The sequence below is a fragment of the Acinonyx jubatus genome, chromosome C1, assembly GCF_027475565.1.
Source record: "Acinonyx jubatus isolate Ajub_Pintada_27869175 chromosome C1, VMU_Ajub_asm_v1.0, whole genome shotgun sequence".
In the NCBI taxonomy this organism is placed as follows: domain Eukaryota; kingdom Metazoa; phylum Chordata; class Mammalia; order Carnivora; family Felidae; genus Acinonyx; species Acinonyx jubatus.
The window spans coordinates 162,632,649-162,656,309 of record NC_069381.1 but is presented as its reverse complement, the minus strand read 5'-3'; the positions used below and the strand labels follow the sequence as shown (position 1 = coordinate 162,656,309).

General features: G+C 39.6%; 2 protein-coding genes across 7 annotated transcripts in view; one reads left to right on the top strand and one right to left on the bottom strand.

Annotated features, from left to right (window-relative positions):
* Window positions 1-7,787, top strand: part of NFE2L2 (NFE2 like bZIP transcription factor 2) — a 34,938-nt gene extending 27,151 nt beyond the window's left edge. For both annotated transcript variants that reach the window (XM_015086594.3, XM_015086603.3), the window contains exons 2-5: window positions 3,403-3,669; window positions 4,210-4,299; window positions 5,173-5,364; window positions 6,064-7,787. In XM_015086594.3, the coding sequence (XP_014942080.1) occupies window positions 3,403-3,669; window positions 4,210-4,299; window positions 5,173-5,364; window positions 6,064-7,290 (1,776 nt within the window). In that variant the 3' untranslated portion in view covers window positions 7,291-7,787. The remainder of the gene's footprint in view (window positions 1-3,402; window positions 3,670-4,209; window positions 4,300-5,172; window positions 5,365-6,063) is intronic.
* A 5,199-nt stretch (window positions 7,788-12,986) lies between these two features.
* HNRNPA3 (heterogeneous nuclear ribonucleoprotein A3) lies at window positions 12,987-23,134 on the bottom strand. Of its 5 annotated transcripts, none has more exons than XM_027055432.2 (11): window positions 22,927-23,085; window positions 20,682-20,804; window positions 20,445-20,591; window positions 20,152-20,362; window positions 19,738-19,827; window positions 19,561-19,653; window positions 19,399-19,479; window positions 18,832-18,975; window positions 17,606-17,728; window positions 17,439-17,510; window positions 12,987-14,651 (listed from the first exon to the last, which is right to left on the bottom strand). In XM_027055432.2, the coding sequence occupies exons 1-10, from the start codon at window positions 22,996-22,998 to the stop codon at window positions 17,458-17,460; spliced, it is 1,137 nt and encodes a 378-aa protein (XP_026911233.1). In that variant the 5' UTR covers window positions 22,999-23,085; the 3' UTR covers window positions 12,987-14,651; window positions 17,439-17,457. The 5 variants fall into 5 exon arrangements, with proteins under 5 accessions (XP_026911233.1, XP_026911235.1, XP_026911232.1 ...); XM_027055434.2 differs by lacking the exon at window positions 12,987-14,651 and adding an exon at window positions 15,384-17,346 and having other exon boundaries at window positions 22,993-23,134; XM_027055431.2 differs by lacking the exon at window positions 12,987-14,651 and adding an exon at window positions 15,384-17,346.
* Window positions 23,135-23,661: the final 527 nt, after the last annotated feature.

Here is a 23,661-nt window from a genome sequence, read left to right as displayed (position 1 = left end):
GCACTAAGAACAATTAGATGTCACATGAAACATCTTTTGGTGGCATTACTGGTGGAGACAGTAAGCTAGAGCGGTAGGAGCTGCTCTGCCCCCTAGGGTCCAGCATTGTTTCAGATCAGAGAAGAATGGGATGCTCAAGAGCTGATCCAAACGATTCAGGTTTTATTTTTCCTGTTTGTGGATGAGGATCCATTAAGGTGCCCTTTTCTGATCCTGTTATGGGAAATTTTAAGAAATTGAATTAGTTTGGCTGTGCATTGAAGGGTAGTCATATCAGGAATTGAATGGCTGTTGAATGGGTATATATGTGCTATCCATGCTTACATAAAAGTATAGGTTACTGTTTTTGTTTTCAACCCATGTTGCACAAGCCAGGGAGTCAATTTCAGACCCTCCCTGAGGAAGAACCGAGTAGCCTCCCTGCTGAATGTTTTTCAGGCTCCCACTACAGTTAGGTCCACAGCTTCTTTATTATCCATTGGCCTTGAGTTTGATCTTGCTTATATTACAGCAGGTATTAGAACCATCACTGTCAACATGCATAGCAACATTTGCATATACTTTACATATAGAGAGGTTTCTTTCACATCTCACTTGATCAGCCAACATCTGTATGGCAGGAGTGGGACAGAACAGTTATATACTAAATTTATAGCTAAACCATCTGAACCCACTCAAGCATTTCATCTGGTGGGGAGGGAAGGGGGAGAAAGGAAAGAATAGACTTGTATCAACTTTTGGTGTACTTGCCTCTGTTAATTTTAGAGTAAATTACATTAGACATTTTCTTTCAGCCCATAGGGCTGGGTTCTGGGGATCCTCTGGAATAGTCTGATTTGTGAGCAGGTGTTGGCAACATGAACTGCTTCAGCGTTCTTTCAGTTCTTTTATGAAAACGTCAAAGCTGGATGTTGGTTTTTATCCTGAGATCTCTTAACAAGGAGAAGGCCCCGCCTAGGCATTCTGGGGAAATTCAGGAAGGGATGTGTCAGAGTGGCCCCTAGGTGCAGGGGCAAGTGTTTGGGTTTCTCTTTGATTCATCTTCTGAAGAGCTCAGCACAGTGTCCACATCAGTTTTGTTTTTTTGTTTTTTTGGTGGGGGGGGGGGTGCTAGGAACAGGTACTGCCTGTCTTATAATTATAGAGAGAAACTGGAGTTCAACTGAGACTGTGTGATCATGCATGCCTTTAAATTCTAGTGCTAGCATTTAGTGGGTGTGAATATACCGAACACCTCCTTAATACCTGGCTCCTTTAGCTCCAGCTTGGAGAAAGCCTAGATAGGATACCCCACTGTTCTAAATTCACTAAGAAGATATGGCCCAATCTAATTAGAATTTTAAAGTAGGTTTCTCTAATACCTTGGATCTTTCTCGTTCAACACCTTTGGATAAACATGTCCATTAGCATGGAAACACATCATTTTTAAAATGGAAATTATTTTCATGTTTTGTGTTAGTTGGGAGTTCCCTGTGGAGATAGCCATGTATGAATAAATGCTCTGTGGTTGCTATTCTGTGTCGTGGCCAGGAAAGCGAATGAGGTGATGTGCTCAATCCAGCCTTCTGTAACCTGGCCACTTTTTCACATCCCCAAGATGTTAAAGCAGAGTATATATACGACAATGGATTTTATATCCTGCCCGGTTTGGGAACCACTGGCCAGTGATCAGATTGTATTTTTTTTTAGTGTAGCTTGTGGTTAAAAAAGCATGAGTCCAGGATTGAGACTACCCAGGACATATCCCTGTATACTTCCTAGAAGTATCCCTTCTTTCTAAACCTCAGTATTTTTATCTGTAAAAAATAGGATGTATGTTATCTTCATATGGTTGTTTGCAGATTAATTTGTATATATATAAAGTACTTTGAACAATGCTTGGCATGTAGAAAGCCTTTAATAAACATTGGCTTAAAAAGATACACGTTAGCCAGTTCTAAAGAGCTACAGACGGTGTTATAATTATACCTACTCTGTTTGCTGTAGACTCTTTAACACTGCTCAAGGCTAGAATACTGATAAACCCCATGGTCAGGAAGGGTTTCACAGCATTTAAGATTCTACCACCAGGGCTCGAATGCCATAGCCTCTGCTGTCCATGTAGCTGTGCTGCCTTTAGGCTGGGTGGCCTGCCCCCTCCTTTGTTGGGTAAAAATAGCCTGACTGCTCAGTGAAGCAACAGCCATGTTATTTTTGTCCTTGGAGGCAGAAAGTAGAGTCTAGATGCACTGGGCAACCCTGTGCTGCCAGCCATCATCAGAACCAAAATACATGTGATGTTTGTGCATAGTGTCTACTGGCTTTCAGGCCCCAACTGCCTTCCCCCCATGTCTTGATTTTTCCAGTCTCAGTCTCATTTTCTTATTTTCAGTATAGATGATTTCTTAAATGGAAAGTGATTTAAATTTCCTACCTGTGAAGACTTTTCCAAAAACTAAAGTTATAAGTCAAAAAATTGCTTTTGACGTATTTGTGGTTAGGAAAATCTGGACGTGGTACCTAGGCCTAGTTTTGTTATAGAGATCAAAATAACCATTCCTTCATTGTAAGATCTCCCCATGTCTTAAACTTTCAGTACCTTCCATCCTTCTGTGGAACCATGGTTTTTTTTCTCGTGTGTGTGTGTGTGTGTGTGTGTGTTTAAGAGGGTTATCTGTGATTTCTCAGAAGTGAAACTAGTGGGTACTACCCCTTTTCCAGGGCCAGCCTCTTGCTTCACCCATGGGTCACAAGATTACCATTAGCTAGGACTTTTCTTTACCAGTTTGTTCATACCTCAGGAGTAAAACTCAAATCAAGAGGAAATTGTTTTAATAAGTGAGCCACAGGGATTAGAGTAGCAAGAAATGATGGGGGAAAGTAATCCAGTGTAGGAAATACCAAAAGATTGGTGATATTTCGCAACTACTAGATTGACATTTAACCAGGGTTTTTCCCCTTTTCTCTGTAAACTGGATATTTGCTGAGGTTTAGAAAAAATTCTACATATTTGATCATGTTTTCCATGTCTCATAATACCAGTGGCTTGGAGTGTTTGCTCCAATTTCTATATTCCACTAAACAAGTGTGAGATTTCTTTTAATTCAAGAGCTGTAGTGTGCAACATGTTACTTTGCTCTTTAGTGACCTCTACTATCACCCAGTCGTTAATAATCCAAGTAATAAGTGATTAGAATGGATGGCTGTGTTTTTAGGTTGTTTTTTCTTTTAATGAATAGATTCATTGAATGGAATTAACTGTGCCCTTCCAGAACATTGGGTCTGTGTTCCCATTCAGATTGTTTCTAATTTCCCTATCCTGCAACATCAATAATGGCATAATATAAATTTTAGGATATCTGCCATTTTAAAAACCATCTTAACCATGGTCTCTCTTTCCTTTTTTTTTTTTTTTTAACATAGGACATGGATTTGATTGACATACTTTGGAGGCAAGATATAGATCTCGGGGTAAGTCGAGAGGTATTTGACTTCAGTCAACGACGGAAGGAACATGAGCTGGAAAAACAGAAAAAACTTGAAAAGGAAAGACAAGAACAACTCCAAAAGGAGCAAGAGAAAGCCTTCTTTGCTCAGTTACAACTAGATGAAGAGACAGGTGAATTCCTCCCAATTCAGCCTGCCCAGCACATCCCATCAGAAACCAGTGGATCTGCCAACTACTCCCAGGTATAGAATTCTCAGTTCTTGGGAAGGTGTGTGGCAGGGTTTAAGGAACCGATATTGACCGGTGAGTTTAAAATATCTGCATTGGAGTTCCAGATTTGCCTTTTTACTGTCTTCATGACCATATCAAGTCAACTTCCCAGCCCCAGCTTCCTGAGGAGTTCAAAACCTGACTTTCCTCACAGAGTCGTTGTAAGGATTGAAGACATAAATTACATGAAAGTGCTTTGGAAGCTGTGGAAACGTCCTGTAAGGATCGAGGGAGCAGCAGCAGTAGTCATAGTAGAAACTGTAGTACAAGAGTACTAGCGTTTTATTTCCAGATGGGCAGTTGAAGCTCAGAGATTCAGTAACTTGCCCGGAGCACACAAGAAATCAGGGAAGCCAAGATTTGAACCCAGATAGTCTGGTCTGTTTGATTCTGTGTGCTATACTACACTAAACTGATTTCAGGAGAAGAGAAACATTTGATTAACCAAATCGTAATCATTGTAGGACACTGAACAATATTTCTCTTCTTCTATGTCTTTCCTTTTTATCCAGGTTGCCCACATTCCCAAACCAGATGCTCTGTACTTCGATGACTGCATGCAGCTTTTGGCAGAGACATTCCCATTTGTAGATGACAATGAGGTACAACATTTGGTTAACAGCAAAACTCCCCAACTATATCTCATACATCCTATGAGTGTGCCTTCATTAAAGAAGTATTTTAGGGGCGCCTGGGTGGCGCAGTCGGTTAAGTGTCCGACTTCAGCCAGGTCACGATCTCGAGGTCCGTGAGTTTGAGCCCCGCGTCGGGCTCTGGGCTGATGGCTCAGAGCCTGGAGCCTGTTTCCGATTCTGTGTCTCCCTCTCTCTCTGCCCCTCCCCCGTTCATGCTCTGTCTCTCTCTGTCCCAAAAATAAATAAACGTTGAAAAAAAAAAATTTAAAAAAAGAAGTATTTTAGGGGGAAATTTTGTCAAAGAAATCTTAGCCTATAGATAACGTTACAATTCAAAAAAAAAAAAAAAGAAAGAAAGAAAAGGTCCCTACACCATGCAAGACCAAATCCTCTTACCCTTGCATAGCCAGAAGCATTGATCTGCATAACCATGAAAACAGGTAACTCATTTGATACATACAGGTACTTAAAAATAAATTTGGGTGAGTAAAAAGCAAGCTGGGTAACAAACCAAGACTTGCTCAGTTAACAATTTGTTTGTTTTGTGTTTGAAGCACTATACTAGCTATTATACAGGGAGATGCAAATTAAATCCAAAAGCATATCACTTTCCTTGAAATTTACCTTCAAATGCATAGGCTAAAACAAGCCAGTAAATGAATAAATGTGGAGTTATTTTGTCGGGGGGGGAGGGGGGGAGATTTGTTTCATTATATAGAAATAGGGGCCACAGAACTGTTGGCTAATTCCAGTTTAAAGTGTTGTGATGGTGCCCCGGCATGTACTTCTTTCTCACTGTTGCTGGCAGACTCACACAGATAAATGCTTTGTCAATTTTAGGTTTCTTCAGGTGCGTTTCAGTCACTTGTTCCTGATATTCCCAGCCAAATCGAGAACCCCGTCTTCATTGCTCCTAATCAGGCTCAGTCACCTCAGACTCTTGTCACTCAGTCAGTCATTGCTGATTTAGACAATATGCAGCAGGACATTGAGCAAGTTTGGGAGGAGCTACTGTCCATTCCAGAATTACAGGTAACTAAGATCTAATAACAGTAAGTGCCAAAAACACTTTCATATTCAGTGCCTTTAAATTATTTATTCCACTTACTCTTTATATGCCACCTACTTCTAGGAAGGATTGGAGGGTGCTTTTAAATTAGTCACGAGAGGGGTGCCTGGCTGGTTCAGTCAGAAGAGCATGTGACTCTTGACCTCAGGGTCGTGAGTTCAAGCCCCACATTGGATGTAGACATTACTTAAATAAATGAAATTAGTCATGAGAGCTGCCCATGCTCACTTAAGTATGCTTTTGTTAATTAAATGGACTGGATGTCTTGAGGAAAGATCAAGTTGTAAACCTGAAGTCTGATCTAAGAACTGTGAAAATAATACATATGCTTAGACATAAATATCTGTTAGAAATAGGAATTATCTGAATTATAGAAGACCTTGGGAAGAATGAGGGTGGGGAGAGAGGTTACCATCAAATATAGATTATCAGCTATTAAAAACATTTGCATTCAGGGGCACCTGGCTGGCTCAGTCTGTGGAGCTGGAGCGTGTGACTCTTGACCTCAGGGTTTTGAGTCCAAGCCCCACATTGGGTGTAGAGATCACTTAAAAATAAAATCTTTCAAAATAAGTAAAAATATGTGCCATCAGATACAGATTATCAGCTATTAAAAATATTTAACTTGACTTACATTTGGTAAAAATTTCTTTTCTGTGCAGTGTCTTAATATTCAAAATGACAAGTTGGTTGAGACTAGCACGGTCCCAAGTCCAGAAACCAAAATGACAGAAATTGACAACAATTATCATTTCTACTCATCGATGCCCTCACTGGAAAAGGAAGTAGGTAACTGCAGTCCACATTTTCTCAGTGCTTTTGAGGATTCCTTCAGCAGCATCCTCTCCACAGAAGATTCCAGCCAGTTGACCGTGAACTCATTAAATTCAGATGCCACAATAAACACTGATTTTGGTGATGAATTTTATTCTGCTTTCATAGCAGAACCTAGTAGCAGCAATAGCATGCCCTCCTCGGCTACTTTAAGCCAGTCACTCTCTGAACTTCTTAATGGGCCCATTGATGTTTCTGATCTATCACTTTGTAAAGCCTTCAACCAAAACCACCCTGAAAGCACAGAATTCAATGACTCTGACTCTGGCATTTCGCTGAACACGAGTCCTGGCCTGGCATCACCAGAACACTCAGTGGAATCTTCTGTCTATGGAGACACACCGCTTGGCTTCAGTGATTCTGAAATGGAAGAGATAGATAGTGCCCCTGGGAGTGTCAAACAGAATGGTCCTAAAACACAACCCGTACAGTCTTCTGGAGATACAGTCCAACCCCTGTCACCATCCCCAGGGCACAGTGCTCCAGTGCGTGATGCCCAGTGTGAAAACACGCCCAAGAAAGAATTGCCTGTAAGTCCCGGTCATCGAAAAACCCCATTCACAAAAGACAAACATTCAAGCCGCTTGGAGGCTCATCTCACAAGAGATGAGCTAAGGGCCAAAGCTCTCCACATCCCATTCCCTGTTGAAAAGATCATTAACCTCCCTGTTGATGACTTCAATGAGATGATGTCCAAGGAACAATTCAACGAAGCTCAACTGGCATTAATTCGAGATATACGCAGGCGGGGTAAGAATAAAGTAGCTGCTCAGAACTGCAGAAAAAGAAAACTGGAAAATATAGTGGAACTGGAACAAGATTTGGATCATTTGAAAGACGAAAAAGAAAAATTGCTCAGAGAAAAGGGCGAGAATGACAAAAGCCTGCATCTACTGAAAAAACAGCTTAGCACCCTGTATCTTGAAGTCTTCAGCATGTTACGTGATGAAGATGGAAAACCTTACTCTCCTAGTGAATACTCCCTGCAGCAAACAAGAGATGGCAATGTGTTCCTTGTGCCCAAGAGTAAGAAGCCAGATGTGAAGAAAAACTAGATTTGGAAGGATCTGACCTTTTCTGAGCTAGTGGGTTTTTTTTTTTTTTTTTTTGTACTGTTATACTAAAAGCTCCTACTGTGATGTGAAATGCAAAAACATACTTTGTAAGTAATTCTATGCAAAATTATAGTAAAAACCTAGTATAGGAAATAATATAAACTTTAAAAAAAGCATTAAAGTCAGTCATCAGTATGCTGAATCAGTAGTTTCACTTTAACTGCGAACTTAATTTCTTAGAACACCATTTGGGCTAGTTCCTGTATAAGTGTAAATACTACAAAAACTTATTTATACTGTTCTTATCTCATTTGTTACATTCATAGATTTGTATGATACATCTGGCTAAAAGCAAATTGCAAAACTAACCACTATGTACTTTTTTATAAATACTGTATGAACAAAAAGCATTTTTTTTATATTAAATTGTTTAGCTATGGCAAAAACCAATTTAGTTGAAAAGCTGGTACTAATAAAGGAGTATTATGACTGTTAAATTATCTTTGGAATTCATTTGAGTTTATTCACAGTATTTTCCATAACACACTTAACATATTTAGAAACATTCTTAACATTCAGAACATTTCCATTCATTATAAATATGAAAAGCATTTTATACTGAACTTCTGGTCCCAGAGACCTAAAGAAATAAAGTATATCCAGAAGATGTTTTATCTCTTCAATAGCAAACACAGCTCAACCAAGGAAAATATGTGGACATGGAAACATTCAGTTTACTTACATCAATACATGTATGCCTACCATGTACTAGGTATTTTTTGAAGAACAGGACATGAAAATCCCAGTACTCCTGGAACTGAAGGAAGACCGCAAACCCACACACACCAGGATTGGGAAGACCAGTAGAAAGGAAACATTGCAATTTAAACTAGGGTTGCAGGGACTCCTGGGTGGCTCAGTTAAGCGTCCAACTCTTGATTTCAGCTTGGCTCATGATGTTGCGGTTCAGGAGTTCAAGCCCCTCTTCGGGCTCTGCGCTGACAGTGCAGAGCCTGCTTGGGATTCTCTCTCTGCCCCTCCCTCTCAAAATAAGTTTTAAAAAAATAGGGTTGCAAACAGTAAAAGCCTATTGAGATGGCAACGTTTGAAGGTGACCCACTCTACTAACTAAAGAGTATAACAGCCATGATACAGGATGTTCAAAGGCTCTGAACTCTAAAAACAAGGACTATACGGCTGACCAGCATTCACTTTCAAATGTCCCCTCTGTAAAGAGAGCTTCCTTATATTCTTGCTTTCTCATCTTATATTCTAATAGATTTTTGACTGCTGCTCAAAAAAAGTATACAGCTGAAAATGGAGGGAGAAACAAAGCAGGTAGAAGTGGGATACGGCATAGAACCTTGTTACACCTTCATGAGGACTTTGGCTTTTCCCTAGGAAAGTGGGGAGCCATAGGTGTTAAGGAGTAACATCTGAGTTTTAAGTTTCCTTAGCCTGTGTATTGAAGACAGTCTAGAAGGTTAAGGTGGGAGCAGGAAGACCAATGGGAAAGTTCTGGAATAGATGGGATAGTGTTTTGGTCTAGGGTGGGGATAGTAGGAACAGTGAGAAGGCACTGGATTCTGCAGGTTTCAAAGGTAGAACTAAAAGAACTTTCTGATAAATGTTGGGTGAAGATGAGAGTCAAGGACTTGTAATATCTTTAAGAACTGAGGGGCATCTGGGTGGCTCAATCAGTCAAGCATCTCTTGATTTTGGCTCAGGTCATGATTTCATGGTTCACAAGTTCAAGCCCACTGTCGGGCTCTCCTGGCAGTATGGAACTTGCTTGGTCCCTCTCCTCTGTCCACTCATGCTCTCAAAAGCAAAGCTTAAAAAAAAAAAAAGTGGGGTAATGGGAGATTCATCTTGAGGATTAAAACACATTTAGAATAAGTACTACAATGCAGAGGCCCACAGGCCCTAGAGGCGCTGGGCTTTCTGCTGCCATTTTGCTAAATGACCTCCAATAACTGAAGACACTCAGGCTCATTTCCTCATCTGTAGAGGAAGTATTGAGTTACTATGCAAAAAGTATTGTGCCTAGCTCACTAAGCACTCAACAGGCAGATTTCCCATTTTCCTTAGCCTTGTATTGGGATGCCTTTTAGTTGCTAGTGAAAGAAACTAAAGTGAAATTAGCCAGTAAGAAAACCTGGCCTGAATGACAAAGCTCAGCTTGGGGATGAACACGACTTCAGAGACTAATGAATGTAGCAGGCATTCAGATTCTGCTGCTGGCCTCTCTGGCACAGTCAAGAATCTCTTCTGTAACTGGTGGTGATGAGACATTTTTCCAACCTCAAGACAAAAGACTGAAGTGCTCCACCCTTAGGCATTATGGGGGTATGTGGCATGAATCCATTACCTGCAGCCCCACCTGAACACCTGGGATTGGCACACCTACAAGGGGTGAGAAGCACTGCTGGGCAGACTGGAACAGACTTCTAGCCTGATAACAGTTGAGTTCACTGTGGTGACTCATTTTTTTTTTTTGTACAGGATCTGAAAAAATAACTTGTAAGTACAAAACATTCTCTCTAGTTCTCTGAAAACAATAAATAGGCATCTGAGTGACTCAGGTTAAGTGTCCAACTCAGGTCATGATCTCAGTTGTGATACACTCCTCCTGCCCAAGTCAGGCTCTGCTGAGTGGAGCCTGCTTTGGATTCTCTGCCCCTCCCCCACTCTCTTGCAATTTTTAAATAAAATACAGCATTATGCAGAACTTAATGTTTAAATATAACAAAACCTACTTATGACAAACATTAAAGCCAAGTTTTTATCTTTTGATCTAGACTTGTTAGAGCTTTATACTGTCCTCAGTTTAATTTTGGCTATCCAGTTATTCAAACACTAAACTCAAGTTCCTAGTTTTAAAATGTATACCTATGCAGGATACCTGGGTGGCTCAATTAAGCATCCAAATTTCAGCTTATATCATGATCTCAAGGCTTGTGGGTTCAGGCCCCACATCAGGCTGTTGCTGATAGGGAGCCTAAAGCCTGCTTCACATCCTCTAGCTCCCTCTTAGCCCCTTGCCCCACTCCCACTCTCAAAACTGAACCTTAAACATTTTTTCAAAAAAAAAAAAAGCGTATTACGGGGCGCCTGGGTGGCTTGGTCGGTTGAGCGTCCGACTTCGGCTCAGGTCATGATCTCACGGTCCAGGAGTTCAAGCCCCGCGTTGGGCTCTGTGCTGACAGCTCAGAGCCTGGAGCCTGTTTCGGATTCTGTCTCCCCCTCTCTCTCTGCTCCTCCCCTGTTCATGCTGTCTCAAAAAAATAAACGTTAAAAAAAAATTTAAAAAAAAAGTATCTATGCCTTTTACATTGATTTATAGCAAGCATTCTTAGGAATCTTAACTGAACGATACTGCATTTATTACGTAAAGAAACATTTTCTTGCTGAGATTTCTCAAGCCCATGTTTAGGGAAGGAGTGGCTACTCACATTAACTTACACTTATCCTACCCATACTTGTTTTTAAGCCTCAGAACGTACACAAAGTAATTGCCATTCCTATTTTACAGATACTTATCAGGAACAGGTTGTTTTCAGTTGCTTTTTATACTTTTTGAGAACTGGAAAAATTTCTCTAAAATCGAGTTTTGTTTTTTTGTTAAGGTTTAGAGACAGAAACAGCGATGAGTGGGAAAGGGGCAGAGAGGGAGGAGGGAGACTGAATCCCAAGCACGCTCTGCACTGTCAGGATGGACCCTGATGCAGGGCTCGAACTCACGAAATTGAGTCATGACCGGAGCCAAAACCAAGAGTTGGACGCTGAACCGACTGAGCCACCCAAGGCACCACACCCCAAGAGAACTGAGAAATATTTAAAGGCCACAAAAACTGTGTGGAGAGAAAAACCTGTACGACATTGGCATAATTAACTTTATTGTAACCCGTTAAAATATTAACTATTCTTCAGGATAGTAAGAAAGCACCCATAATTACCCCAAATATCTTTGGAGACCGTGGACCAGATGCTAGGTTAAGTTCCTTAAACCCAGCATCAGATTCAACCTCCAGACTCAATGAGAAGAGGGTGGGTATCATCTCCGCTTTACACAAGTTATTAGATAAAAACAGCTCCTAATCTGGATAGAATTTAAGTTTGAGTTTTCATGGAGAAAGTTACTTCTTTTCACTAACAGTTAATGAATTTAATATTTCCTTCAACACTACAGACGACAATCCACAATAGCATTAACAGTAAACTGTCAGTTAAACATTATCAGGTTACTGTTATTTCTAAATGCCATTCATACATAACTTCAAAGTCAGACCCTCCTAGCCTCATTTGATACTTAAAGCATGTATTACTAAACAAAACTTTGATTACTATTTTCAATGTAATGTTTAATGCTACGTACTTAATGCATATGAAACCAAGATTCCTAGGGTCTGTGTTGGCATCTAACTGCCAATGGGTAGCATGCATAAAAAAACCCCAAATAACTTGCCCAAACTCACAAAACAGCTTAAGTTCTGTATTTAAATACTGTACTGACTTAAACTTGATATAAACAAAAATCTAATTGCATTATTCTAATACCTATTAAAGAGGAGACAAAAGATTAAATCCAAATAGACCACCTATCAGAGTTCTTTTCAATATGTACCTATAGTTTACTCAACATTTCTATCAACAATGTATGGACTAACAGTGTATTTTAAAGTGAAAATTACCGGTATTTTAACTTCCAAACTAGTTAACATTTGATAGAATTTATCTTTTGTCATTATAGGCCCTTTTAACATATTATGGCTATATACATGGATATGGTAAAACCTAACCATTTCATATTTCCAAGTATTTTAAAGCTGCCAATACCGTATTTAACACATCAATAAATCTTAGAAGTTGAGTATCCTGGGCAAATTCCTATTTCCTAGCTAGCTTTCAGCATAGTACCCACTTAACCTCTAGAATGCAGTTCAATGCACCCTTGCCATTACCAGTCTTTACATAAAGTGTTCTACTGGAATTATAAGGTACTTACTGCTGCAGAGTAAGACCACTGCACATACCACGAAAACCAGCGTTGAAACCAAACCCAAGCAAAATGCGTTGCAATTCTAACAGCTAGAATTCCTTACATGGCTACAACTCCTATTCAACATGTTCTTAATAGCTACTAATGCTAAGAATCCAAATATTTGTGCTACAAAGTTTCCCTAAAATTCACAATTCTTAAACCTCTACCCACCAAAGTTCTTGCTTTAACAGAGGACTATTACCACCTTTATTTGGATAAAAATGCAGTATTCCAGTCTGGCTGAATTTCCTGTTTTCTCCCAGTCCACCCTCACACCACACAATACTCAACCAATCCACTGAAACCCAATGCATCCAACAGCTGAAACCCCTTCATCTTTCCTATCTTTTCAGTCATTTAAGTATCCTTAACTGCGTTTTTTTTTTAAGTTCAGATTCCTCACTTACCACCCAAGCATCTCATACACTGGTATTCAAGACTTAAATCCTTAAGCAACAGGCTAGGCTTTCAGTTCATTTTCTGTCCCCATTTCCAGTGTCATGTATGTTTCCCACTGAATAGAATCCATAACCTTGAACTGCTATGTAAAGGCTCATTTCAAGTTTCCCATTATTTTATTACTAATAAAGTATGTAATATTCACCTAGAGTGTTTAAATCACACAAACACTGGAAAGCAACAAAACAACACACACATTTCTAAAAATATTTTAATGAAAAAGTTATCTTTCTGTAAACATTTCATTAATACTACAAATGAAACATTTGAATCCATTACAGACCACCTCTTAAGTCTTAAAAATCAGGATAAAACATTGAAATTTAAAAGTAATCTTGAGTATTATATAGGCTAACAATCCTTTCATTACCCCTGCCATTAACTTGCTTATTCAACTATTTGTGACATTCAATTATTGGAACTCCGATACTGTCCCTTCATTAGAAATGTTTCAAGTTGTGACATACCAGAACTCTTAAAACCAAGCCTATTCCAACCGTTCAGTTCCTTAACAAATGATCTTTAGTACCAAATTTTCTTTTTTAGAACTTGAGTGTCTATCAGGCATTTTTTTTTTTAATGTAGTGTGGGAAGCAATAACCTGTAAGTTGGTTTGACAAAATCTGTTAAAAAGCCTGGCTCAACCATTTTCCCCCTTCTAGAACTTCCTTATTTGGCTTACTGGTGCTATGACTAAAGAGCACATTTTTCAGAAATGACAGTGGAACTACATTTAAATAAAATCATTTTATTTCAAAAGAAAGAAGATGGACTGTAAAGAATATTACCTATCTTGGTTAATTTGCTTCACACTAAAAGAAAATTTATCATTAAAAGACTATTCTTCAACACTTCATTTTTATGATGTGTGGAAATTTAGTCCTGATTTAGTTGGAGGAAACAGAGCCAACCATTTTGAGAATAAACTAAAACTACACCTATGTATTAACTTTGTAATTTAGAAACTGTTTTAAAAGCCTGTCCCCCAAGTTTTTTTCAAGTACATAAACATCAAATCTCAATTTTTCTGAAGTTGTTAAGTCCAACATGAGGCTTGAACTCACCCATGACCCCATGATCAAGAGTTGCATGCTATACAAACTGAGCCAGCCAAGCACCCCTCAAATTCTCAAATTTTTAATAAGCCCTTTGGGACAGTGATAATAGCCCTTATGAATGATCAGCAACTGATTTAAATAGTAATTAATATTTTAATTACTCTTTGGGAAATCTTTTAAGGGAGTATTAGCGTAATTAGGTCCTCCACTACTTCTGGTTAACTGATTAAAACACAAAAGAACCAAAATGTATCCTATTAGTTCAAGTAATTCCCTGGATTTATATGCAAGAGAACTTTATGAGGCCACTTGAATGAAGACCATTCTTCTATCACCTGACAATTTTGAAAGTTCATTCTAAGGTGTTTTTCATGGAATAAGGATTAGCAGCTTAATGCTTCTGTTACAAGTGTCATGCTTATTACAAAAACTTCACAAAATTTAAGGTTACTCATCAAAAATCAACTTTACCCTAAACACACCAACAATGAATTATATATATGGGGCCACATCTGACTCAAGATAAATATTCATGGCTGTTTCAGGGCCTGAAACTGTTTAAAATGTGTTTGTTGGATGTGGTTCTAAAATGTTGGATCTGGTTCTGAAATAAAGTATTCAGCTGAGTAATTTTGCCAATGTACCTAATAGTTTCGAAATATGTCATATAAGTTTGTAGGGAAACAAATGGTGTCATGAGCTTTTACTGTGAGCTACAAACCTTACCCAGCCAGAAACCTTCGTATATAAGATGGTAGGAAAGACATTCCTCATTTAGGCAAGTAGGGTTCTCATTCAACCTGCAAATCAAAAAGATTACTCTTACCTTGCTTTACAAAAAATTACTCTTTAATTAGTGAAAAAATTCAAATTCAAGCCTTACCTAATGCTTATTGCCCTTCCTTGCAGGTCTAAATGCTAGACCTAGTGACTGTGGCAACTATCTCTCATTGTGATGTTCCAAAAGGCGAAGAGCTCCTTCCTGCTAGACTTTCTTCGATATTTCAGTTGTAATAAGCAGATTTAACTAGCTTTTGGAAAGTTGCTCACTATCACCATAGTATCTTATGCCTTCACTTCTCTGTAGTTGAAGCTCTTGCTGCTGCCTTGTCATTCTTTATTTATGCTGACTTGTCCATACTCAAAAGGCTGCTGAAGTCCTGTCTTAGTGAGTCTCCTTTGATCCACACTGTGCTTAAAATGCACATCTTAGGTCCTTTAAAGCTGGTTAAATCGCTCTCCTCATGGCTTACTTTTCCACACTGTTCACAAGAACTAAGCTAATACAACTTATAAACAGGTCACATACACAGATTTCACCTGCTTATAGGTTGCCAACATTAACTTACTGAGAATATTTTCACTATTAAACTAGTTCCAGAACACAGAAAGTTTGTTAACAGTACAATTAACCTCATATGCCATTAAAGGATACTGTCAAGGTTGTGTCAAACATTTTCACAAACATAGAAACAGGAAATGTCAATCTCCCCCATTCCTTCAACCTTTATTATATGAATAAAAGAACTTGAGACAATTTAGCTCAATTTTAATAAAATGTTTCCCAAGCATTACTTTGACCAGGTACCCAGGTTTAAATTATGAACATTGACAGTGTCCATTTATATAACCACATTTGAAGTTGTTAAAGACTTAACCATTTTCTAATATTAGCCTATTTTCTACGCTGCTTATTCACATATGTCCGTTAACAAATGGAATGTTGTCTGTTACATTTATTGGTTTGTGAGTGTTTTCTGGAAAACTGCAGTATCTGTGAAGACCGATTTCCATGCTGGCATTGCATGCATCCAAATATTAATAATGCACAGAGGCACAGAATTAGAGCAACAAGAGAGCATATTCAAACACTAGCACGCCCCATTCCCCTTTTTATTGCTTGTTTTGCTTAGTACTTCTGAAAACAAAAATAATCTCGAATTCAACGTTCAACTGCCAAAGAAAGAGTAACAGCAGAGCACATACTCAGGGCTCGAATGAAATTGTAAGCACTAGCTGGCGCACAACAGTAGACATTGGTTTTTATATTTACGACCTTATCTAAAACTCTTCTCAACCAGGGTCTTCCAAACCAAACGGTTAACTCATACCAACATGATTTATATATTCAAACATACATATGGAATAACAGTGTGTTCTTGTGGATTTTTAAGTGAGCAAAAACTCAAACTATTCAAATTTGAATTTGGGTCTCTGGGAAGTGAGAAGCTTGTACTAAGCAACTATGCTACACTTCTACTGTAGGAAGTCATTTGGGATGATTTTATCTAGACTGTCCTTGGTTTTATCCAGCAGAATACAGAGGGTACACACAGGAAAGCATGCCAGCCAGTTAAGGGTTCAACAATGCATGATTTTTATTCTCTTGCTTCTGAAAGCTTGTATCAAAAAAATAGATATATATTAAACCAAGGAAAATAACTGAAGACTTATGGGCCTCTTGTGCTTTAAAAAGGGAAAATAAGAGTAGCCACTAATTTGCTCAGATACAGCAGGCTTAGTGGTCCTGTTATTTTGAGAAGTTTTTAAGAATGGTTTTTAAGGGAAAGGGAAAACATCCACTACCCCTTTCCAGAATTTAAACAGAGGGCAGTAGACATTCTTTACACCCAAATAAAACTATGGCAGTTCACATGTGACCATGGTGAATGTAGAATGGAGATGTTCTAAACACAGCTAGGACTCTCAGCAAAGCTAACACACTAAAATCATATGATTACATTTTGAAATAAAATGCACAAAAACCAAATAGGAATTTTGAGATTTTTCATTTGAAGGTAAATCTTAATGCTATTAAATTCACAAATATGCTAATTTAAATACCCAATTCTATTTATCTAAAACACACATTGCAAACATACAAATATCTATTCTCTCCACATGTCAGAGCCCATTCATTTCATGGTTTGGAAATGCAGAGAATAGATTCCCCTTAAACTGCAAGTCAGCAGGTGTTTCTTTACAGTTAACTTTAGCAAAATTCATACAAAATAGTAATTAACAATGATCTTCTTTACTTGTTAACTCACAAGGAAACACCTTCAAAACTGCATTTTGTTAAAGTTTCTGTACTAAAATGTAGAAAAACTGAACTACACAAATATTGAAAAGTTAAAAATTCCTTAATTTTTTATTCCTGGTACCACTACCACAATTTACAGGGCAATATACCTGATGTAATGAAAAGAAAAAGAAAAAGACAAAGCTACAACAGATAAAAGACCTCAGGAATGTACATCTAATTGACACTACATTGCATTAATCAATAGCTGCACTTTTTGCAAACTGTGGCTATGACAGTCCTGAACAAGAAGGGTTTCCTGTTTAAGCTGCAGTAACTTTTCTGACTATGGATCATCGTTCCTTCTGTGGCAGATTTTTACAGTTCCTCTAATGCATTTGGGACGACTGTCTCAAAGTAACCTGCAGCTTTCCTGACAACTCCTCGCTCTCTCTCCTGCTAAGAACTGTAGCCTGTTGAATAATACAGGATAAAAAAATTATTACACTCAGTGAACAGTTCCACATATTCTTTATCATCATGATAAAAATTTAAAGATACCTACCCTTTTCTTCTGAAAATTTTTAGAACCTTCTGCTACCATATCCACCACTTCCACCACCAGATCCATAACCACCTAGAAATACACAAGTTTTGTTTTAAAAATCTGTGTATGTTTTTAAATTAAGAAGTCTATGAAAAACTTAACCAGAAAAATAAAAAAGTACTTACCACCATAGGGACTGCCCGAGCTTCTTCCACCAAAACTGCCCCCCTTCATGGGTCCATAATTTGATTGCTGTTGTCCACTATAATTTCCAAAATCATTATAGTTCCCACCACCACCATAGTTACCTGAAATCACAAAAGTTTTGTTGGTGGTTGACCTATACAATTATTTTCCTCTTTTAACGTATATACCCATTCTTGTGACAGCACACTTGGGAACACTTAAAATGCAACCCATTTGCAGTTTATAGAGCTACCAACTCTACCAACAGAGGCCCACTAGCATAAGTAGGAGAGGAGGAATCAGCGAAGATGGTCCAGAAGAGCTCCTATGTCCGCATCAGATGTTATGCCCCAGTTCACGTTCTTGCCTTCATACTACTAACACCATCAGAAATGTGCTTCATTCACTCTAATTCTAATGTAGTACAACTTTTATATCAATGACAAAGAACATACTCTAAATAAGCTACTCAAAAAAGAAGAGTGGCTCAATCAGGTAGTGTCTGACTCTTGATCTCAGCTCAGGTCATGATCTTATGGTCCTGAGACAGAGCCCCAAATGGGGTTCCAAGCTTTCAGCATGGAGATTCTCTCCCTTGCTCTCTGCCCCTCCCCCACTCTCTAAAGTTAAAAAAAAAATCTCCAAGGGCACCTGGCTGGCCCAGTGGGTAGAGTATGCAGCCGTTGATCTTGGGGTTTTGAGTCCAAGCCCCACACTGGGCACAGAGCTTACTTAAAAATTAAATAATTTAAAATGACAAAAACTTAAAAACCTTCTGTTGTTGACACGTTAACATCCCAACAAAACTCAATGTATTCGTAACAAAGCTCTTCATCTACAGTATCATGGAATAATGATGAAACTGGATTATCTGAAATGTACCTGACATCAAAATTCAAAATACTCCTGTCACCTAAACCCTAGATGACAACTGAGTTTTCAACATGTCTGTATTTAATTTGCAGTTCCCATTTGTCCAATTTTAAAGTGCCTAGAATTAAGTTAATTCTGGCAATTACTAAAAATATGTCCATTTCGATTACATAACAGTTGAACACATTTTACCAATTTGCTAAGTAGCCAGCAAAAAAATTTGGTTTCATCACCCATCATTTGAGTATTTTCTAATATTATGATTTGACTAAATGCTACATTTTAACATTTTTTAAGACATCTGTAATGACCTATAAATGATACGGAATATTTAAAACAAGTAAAAGCTTACCACCTCCAAAATTTCCTCCTTCATTGTAACCATCATATCCTCCACCACCGCCACCATATCCACCTCCTTGGTTTCCATATCCTGGTCCACCGCCACCATAGCCTCCTCTACTACTATAACCAGGACCACCACCATAGTTGCCACCTAAAAAAAAAAAAAAAAAAAGAGTCACAAAAAACCCCACAAATGTACAGAGTCAAATTACTGAACTACATTTATATCACCACCAACCAACTGAAAAATAAACCAATGACTTAACACTCTAAGGCTGGTAATACCTCATTAACACAGCATCAGAAACCTGGGCTACTGAGAATGAAGATAAAAGCTTAAATATCTTTTCATACTAAAAAAAAAATTGTTCTACTTTTTTGAAGTTAAAGTTCACTGAAGAAAATAGTGAACAGTATCCACTGACACAGTCTGGCTCAACTGCTAGTACAATAAACATTATTAACCAAAGAGAACTAGCTGATGTTAAAAATTAAGGGGGGGGGGGGATCTGGTCTTTCATGTCATTAGTTATAAAGTACATAAAGTCAAAACATCAAACAGTTAAAAACTTACCATCACCTCCAAATCCATTATATCCACCATCACCTCCTCCATAACTACCTCTGCTGCCACCACCTCCACCACCATAGCCTCCTGAGGAAAAGGTTATGAATTAAAAATAAATACTCCACTTACCAAATTTTAGGTAGACACATTAAAAGATAACTATCTTACCTCTTCCACCAAAGTTTCCACCGCGGCCAAAGTTACCACCACCTCCAAAGTTTCCTCCACGACCCATAAAGTTGCCAGATCCACCTCCACGACCTTTAACACGGGCAAGGAAGATCTTTAAAAACCTTAACAAACACCACTCACTTCTATTGTGTATATATACATTGTTCTACTCACCTCTTTGCGATCCAGCAGACTGCATTTCTTGTTTAGAAAGGGCCTTTTTCACTTCACAATTATGCCCATTAATAGTGTGGTATTTCTGAACTAAATTTTTTTTTTAATCAAACAAACAAACAGAAGTTATTTGATGTTTGGAAAAGCACATATAAATGATAGCCTTTTTAAAACTCATTAAAATATCAAGAAGGTAGTGACTGAATGGGAATGAGGGAGTGTTCTGGAACAATAAATAAGGTTTATTTCTTGATCCGGATGCTGGTTACACAGGTGTAGTCATTTATGAAAACTGAACCATATGCTTTATATGCTATGAAACACAATACAAAATGATAAGCAGTCTGGCAAATCTAGCATAGCACAAAGGAACCTTTTGTTTTCTCATTCAAGCTCCAATAAATTCCTACTTACCAACAATTTTATCAACTGTATCATGATCATCAAAAGTTACAAAAGCAAATCCTCTCTTTTTTCCACTCTGCCTGTCCTCCATAACTTCTATGGTTTCAATCTTGCCATACTTTTCAAAGTAGTCTCTCAAATTATATTCTTCTGTATCTTCTTTAATACCACCGACAAAAATTTTCTTCACAGTTAGATGGGCACCAGGCTTTACAGAATCCTACGTATAAAAAATACACGTCAAAAACCAAATTCAAATTCTTCAACAATTTTGCACATTATGCAACATAATATCAAAATACCTCTCTAGAAACAGCTCTCTTTGGTTCCACTACACGCCCATCAACCTTGTGTGGTCGAGCACACATTGCTGCATCCACCTCCTCCACACAAGAGTAAGTCACAAAACCAAAACCCCTGGAACGCTTTGTTTGGGGGTCTCTCATCACCTATAAAACAGAAGTTTTAAAGTACTGAAATACATCTGTACAGGTCCCACACCCCTTAACAACCTTTTTTTGCTCTTTTAGTTAACTTACCACACAATCTGTAAGTGTGCCCCATTTTTCAAAATGTTCTCTTAAACTATCATCTGTAGTTTCAAAGCTCAAACCACCAATAAACAGTTTTCTCAACTGCTCTGGTTCCTTTGGATCATGGCCCTGAGAAAACAAATACATGTTAATTATTTCTTTGAGTGGATGAATTGCTAAGGTGCACAAAGCTTTAATCTGCTACAAATGATAAACTCACATCAAATTCCTGTACCATTAACACTTTGTCCAATTAAAAATTGGAGTAAGATCACGCATCAACTGATTAAAGGTACCAACACCAAAAAATTCTGTAACCAGTCTTCCAAATGCCAACATCACTTCAACTACATTGAAGTCCAAGAAAACTTCAGAATCAAAAGTCCCTTAACTTTAGACTTCAACTAAAAGTATCTGGGGACAGAGTTTAGAAGTTGCTACTGGCAAACTATTCTTTAAGAAACCAATGTGTTGGGGCGCCGGGGTGGCTCAGTCGGTTCAGCGTCCGACTTCGGCTCAGGTCATGATCTCGCGGTTTGTTGAGTTTAAGCCCCGCGTCAGGCTCTGTGCTGATGGCTCAGAGCCTGAAGCCTGTTTCAGATTCTGTGTCTCCCTCTCTCTCTGACCCTCCCCCGTTCATGCTCTGTCTCTCTCAGTCTCAAAAATAAATAAACGTTAAAAAAAAAAAACTTAAAAAAAAAAAAAGAAACCAACGTGTTGTAGCAGTATTCCATCCATGCCATTTATTTTCATGTCTTCCCTCCTCAGTCTACGTTTCACGCATTTAGTTTTAAACCACAAAACCCTGAAGAAAAACTTAAAGGTTCTTAGTGGTAAACTTTTAAAAATTCATCAATTTCAAGAAAATCAAGATGTTAAAACAGGTATTCCTCAATACCAGGCTAAACCAGCATTCTTCCTCCAAAAATTACAAAAAGAAACCCACCATTTATCTTGATCGCTTTCTATAACCAATCTGTATTTGCACTTGTATCACATGGCAAAAATTTCAAAAACATAGGATCACAAAAAGGACAAGTTACATTAAATATAGTATGTAATGTTCAACAAGAATGGACAACAAAACAAAACGAGATTTAAAAAAATTATGATATGGACTGAATTGTTTTGCAGTTTAACTAGTTCCTTAATAAAGTTACATGAACTGCCATTTAATGCATGCATTAAAATTAATTCATCCAAAGTCCTTAAATAAAGGGGCTCACATTTACATTCTAATGTCTTCGTGTGTCTTCCAAAGTAGAGATGTTAAGGCATTTAATATGAAAAGACTGTCACATGCTAGAAAAAAACGTTAAATGATTAATAGCCTAAAGCACCATTCACGTAATCTTTTCAAATCTTGGTTAACAGCATTTAATCGACAAAACACAAAGATGACCAAAAAAAAACTTATAACCGCATAAAATTATCTCAAACACAGGAAAAATTCAACTGTGGTTGCAGTCCTCTACAACAAAAATCAAAGAAACCATTACAGCCAACCCACAAGGCGCGAAAATACGTATAATTCTAAGTACTTTAGCAAGAACAGTAAATTAGGAAGTATTCTAAAGCAGCAAACTTTTTAAAAATTTCATTATTGTCAACTGGGTGCTGCGAAGAAAAAAACAGGAGAATTCTCGTCGCCTTAAAAATATCTGAAAGGACGAGAAACGCGCGGGCATAACTTCAGCGAAAGCACTAGGACCCAAGACCCAAGAACGTTTGCGGCATTTTCTGCCGGGCCGCCTCCTCCCGCTTCCTTCCAATCCCGCGCTCTTTCCCGGCGGCGGAGCGAGGCGGCGGCCATTGCGGCCCAATGCGCCATTTCGTAACGCGGCAGCGGATCAATGTCAATGTGGCCGCCGCCCGGCTGCTCGTTCGCCCGGATGTGACTGCTCGTCCCCTCCCCTCCCCCACCGCCTCCTCCCAACCGCTCCCGCCGAGGCCCGCCATGCCGCCCTCGGCCTTGGATCCGAGGCCGCGCGGCCTGCCGGCCAGCTCCTCTCCCGAGATCTCCCCAGCCACGCAACGCCTCCGAGGGGCCACCTGTGCAGCCGAAGGAGAAGGCAAGGGGAGCGAAGAGCCCCCAGAAGGCCTCCGAGGCCCGCTCCCCTCCCCCTCCCACCGCCCGTCTCAACGCAGAGCGCGGGACGGTCGACACGGTCCACCCGGCCTCCCCGCTCCCACCGAACTAGGCCCCCCACGCCGGCCACTACCCGTCAACCCCCCGCTCTCCCCCTAATACCTCCTCCCCCCGGCGGCGGCGGCGACGGCCGGAGTCGGGCTGGGGGCGACCGGGCGGCGGTTTTACCTCCATTTTGAGACCGGACTCGCCTCTTCCAACTCGAGTTCAATATGGGACCGAGAGGAAGAGGCGGGGCTAGTCATCACGTGACGCGCTTTCCGCGCGCCACCGGCCTGTGGGGGAGGGGCAAGTTCGGAAGGGGGCGTGGGCAACTAGGCGCGAAGAGGGAATGGACGAGCGGGTTGGCGGGCGGGGAGCGGGGGCGGGCCGGTCCGCGGGAGCGCGCGCGCCTCGCCAACTTCCAGTGCGGTACCGCCTTTTCCGACGTTCGCGCCGGGGCTCAGGCAGGGACGTCAGCTGGGACTCAGCCAATAGCGAGCGCCCACGTCGGGAGAATGCCTCGTGACCGCGCGTCACCGGAGAAAAGGCTTTTCTCTTTCTTCTCGCGCTTTTTTCCCCTCCCCCACGTAGTCTTCTCGGTTTGCTCTTACGAATTCATTTCATTCCCGTGCCTGAATAAAACCGCACTTTTCTCACCTGTGCTTTAAGGTTGCAAGAAAGCCCTGTGGGCCCCTCGGCATCTCCTCGCACGTTTCCACATGCCAGAGACCAGATTCTGTGACTGCGATGCCCACTGTGAGGTATCCCTGCGACCCCGACATGTGTGATTCATAGGCACCTTGGAAAGGCCTCAAAACGCGGCTGATCTAGTGAAATTTCACCCTTAATGAGCTG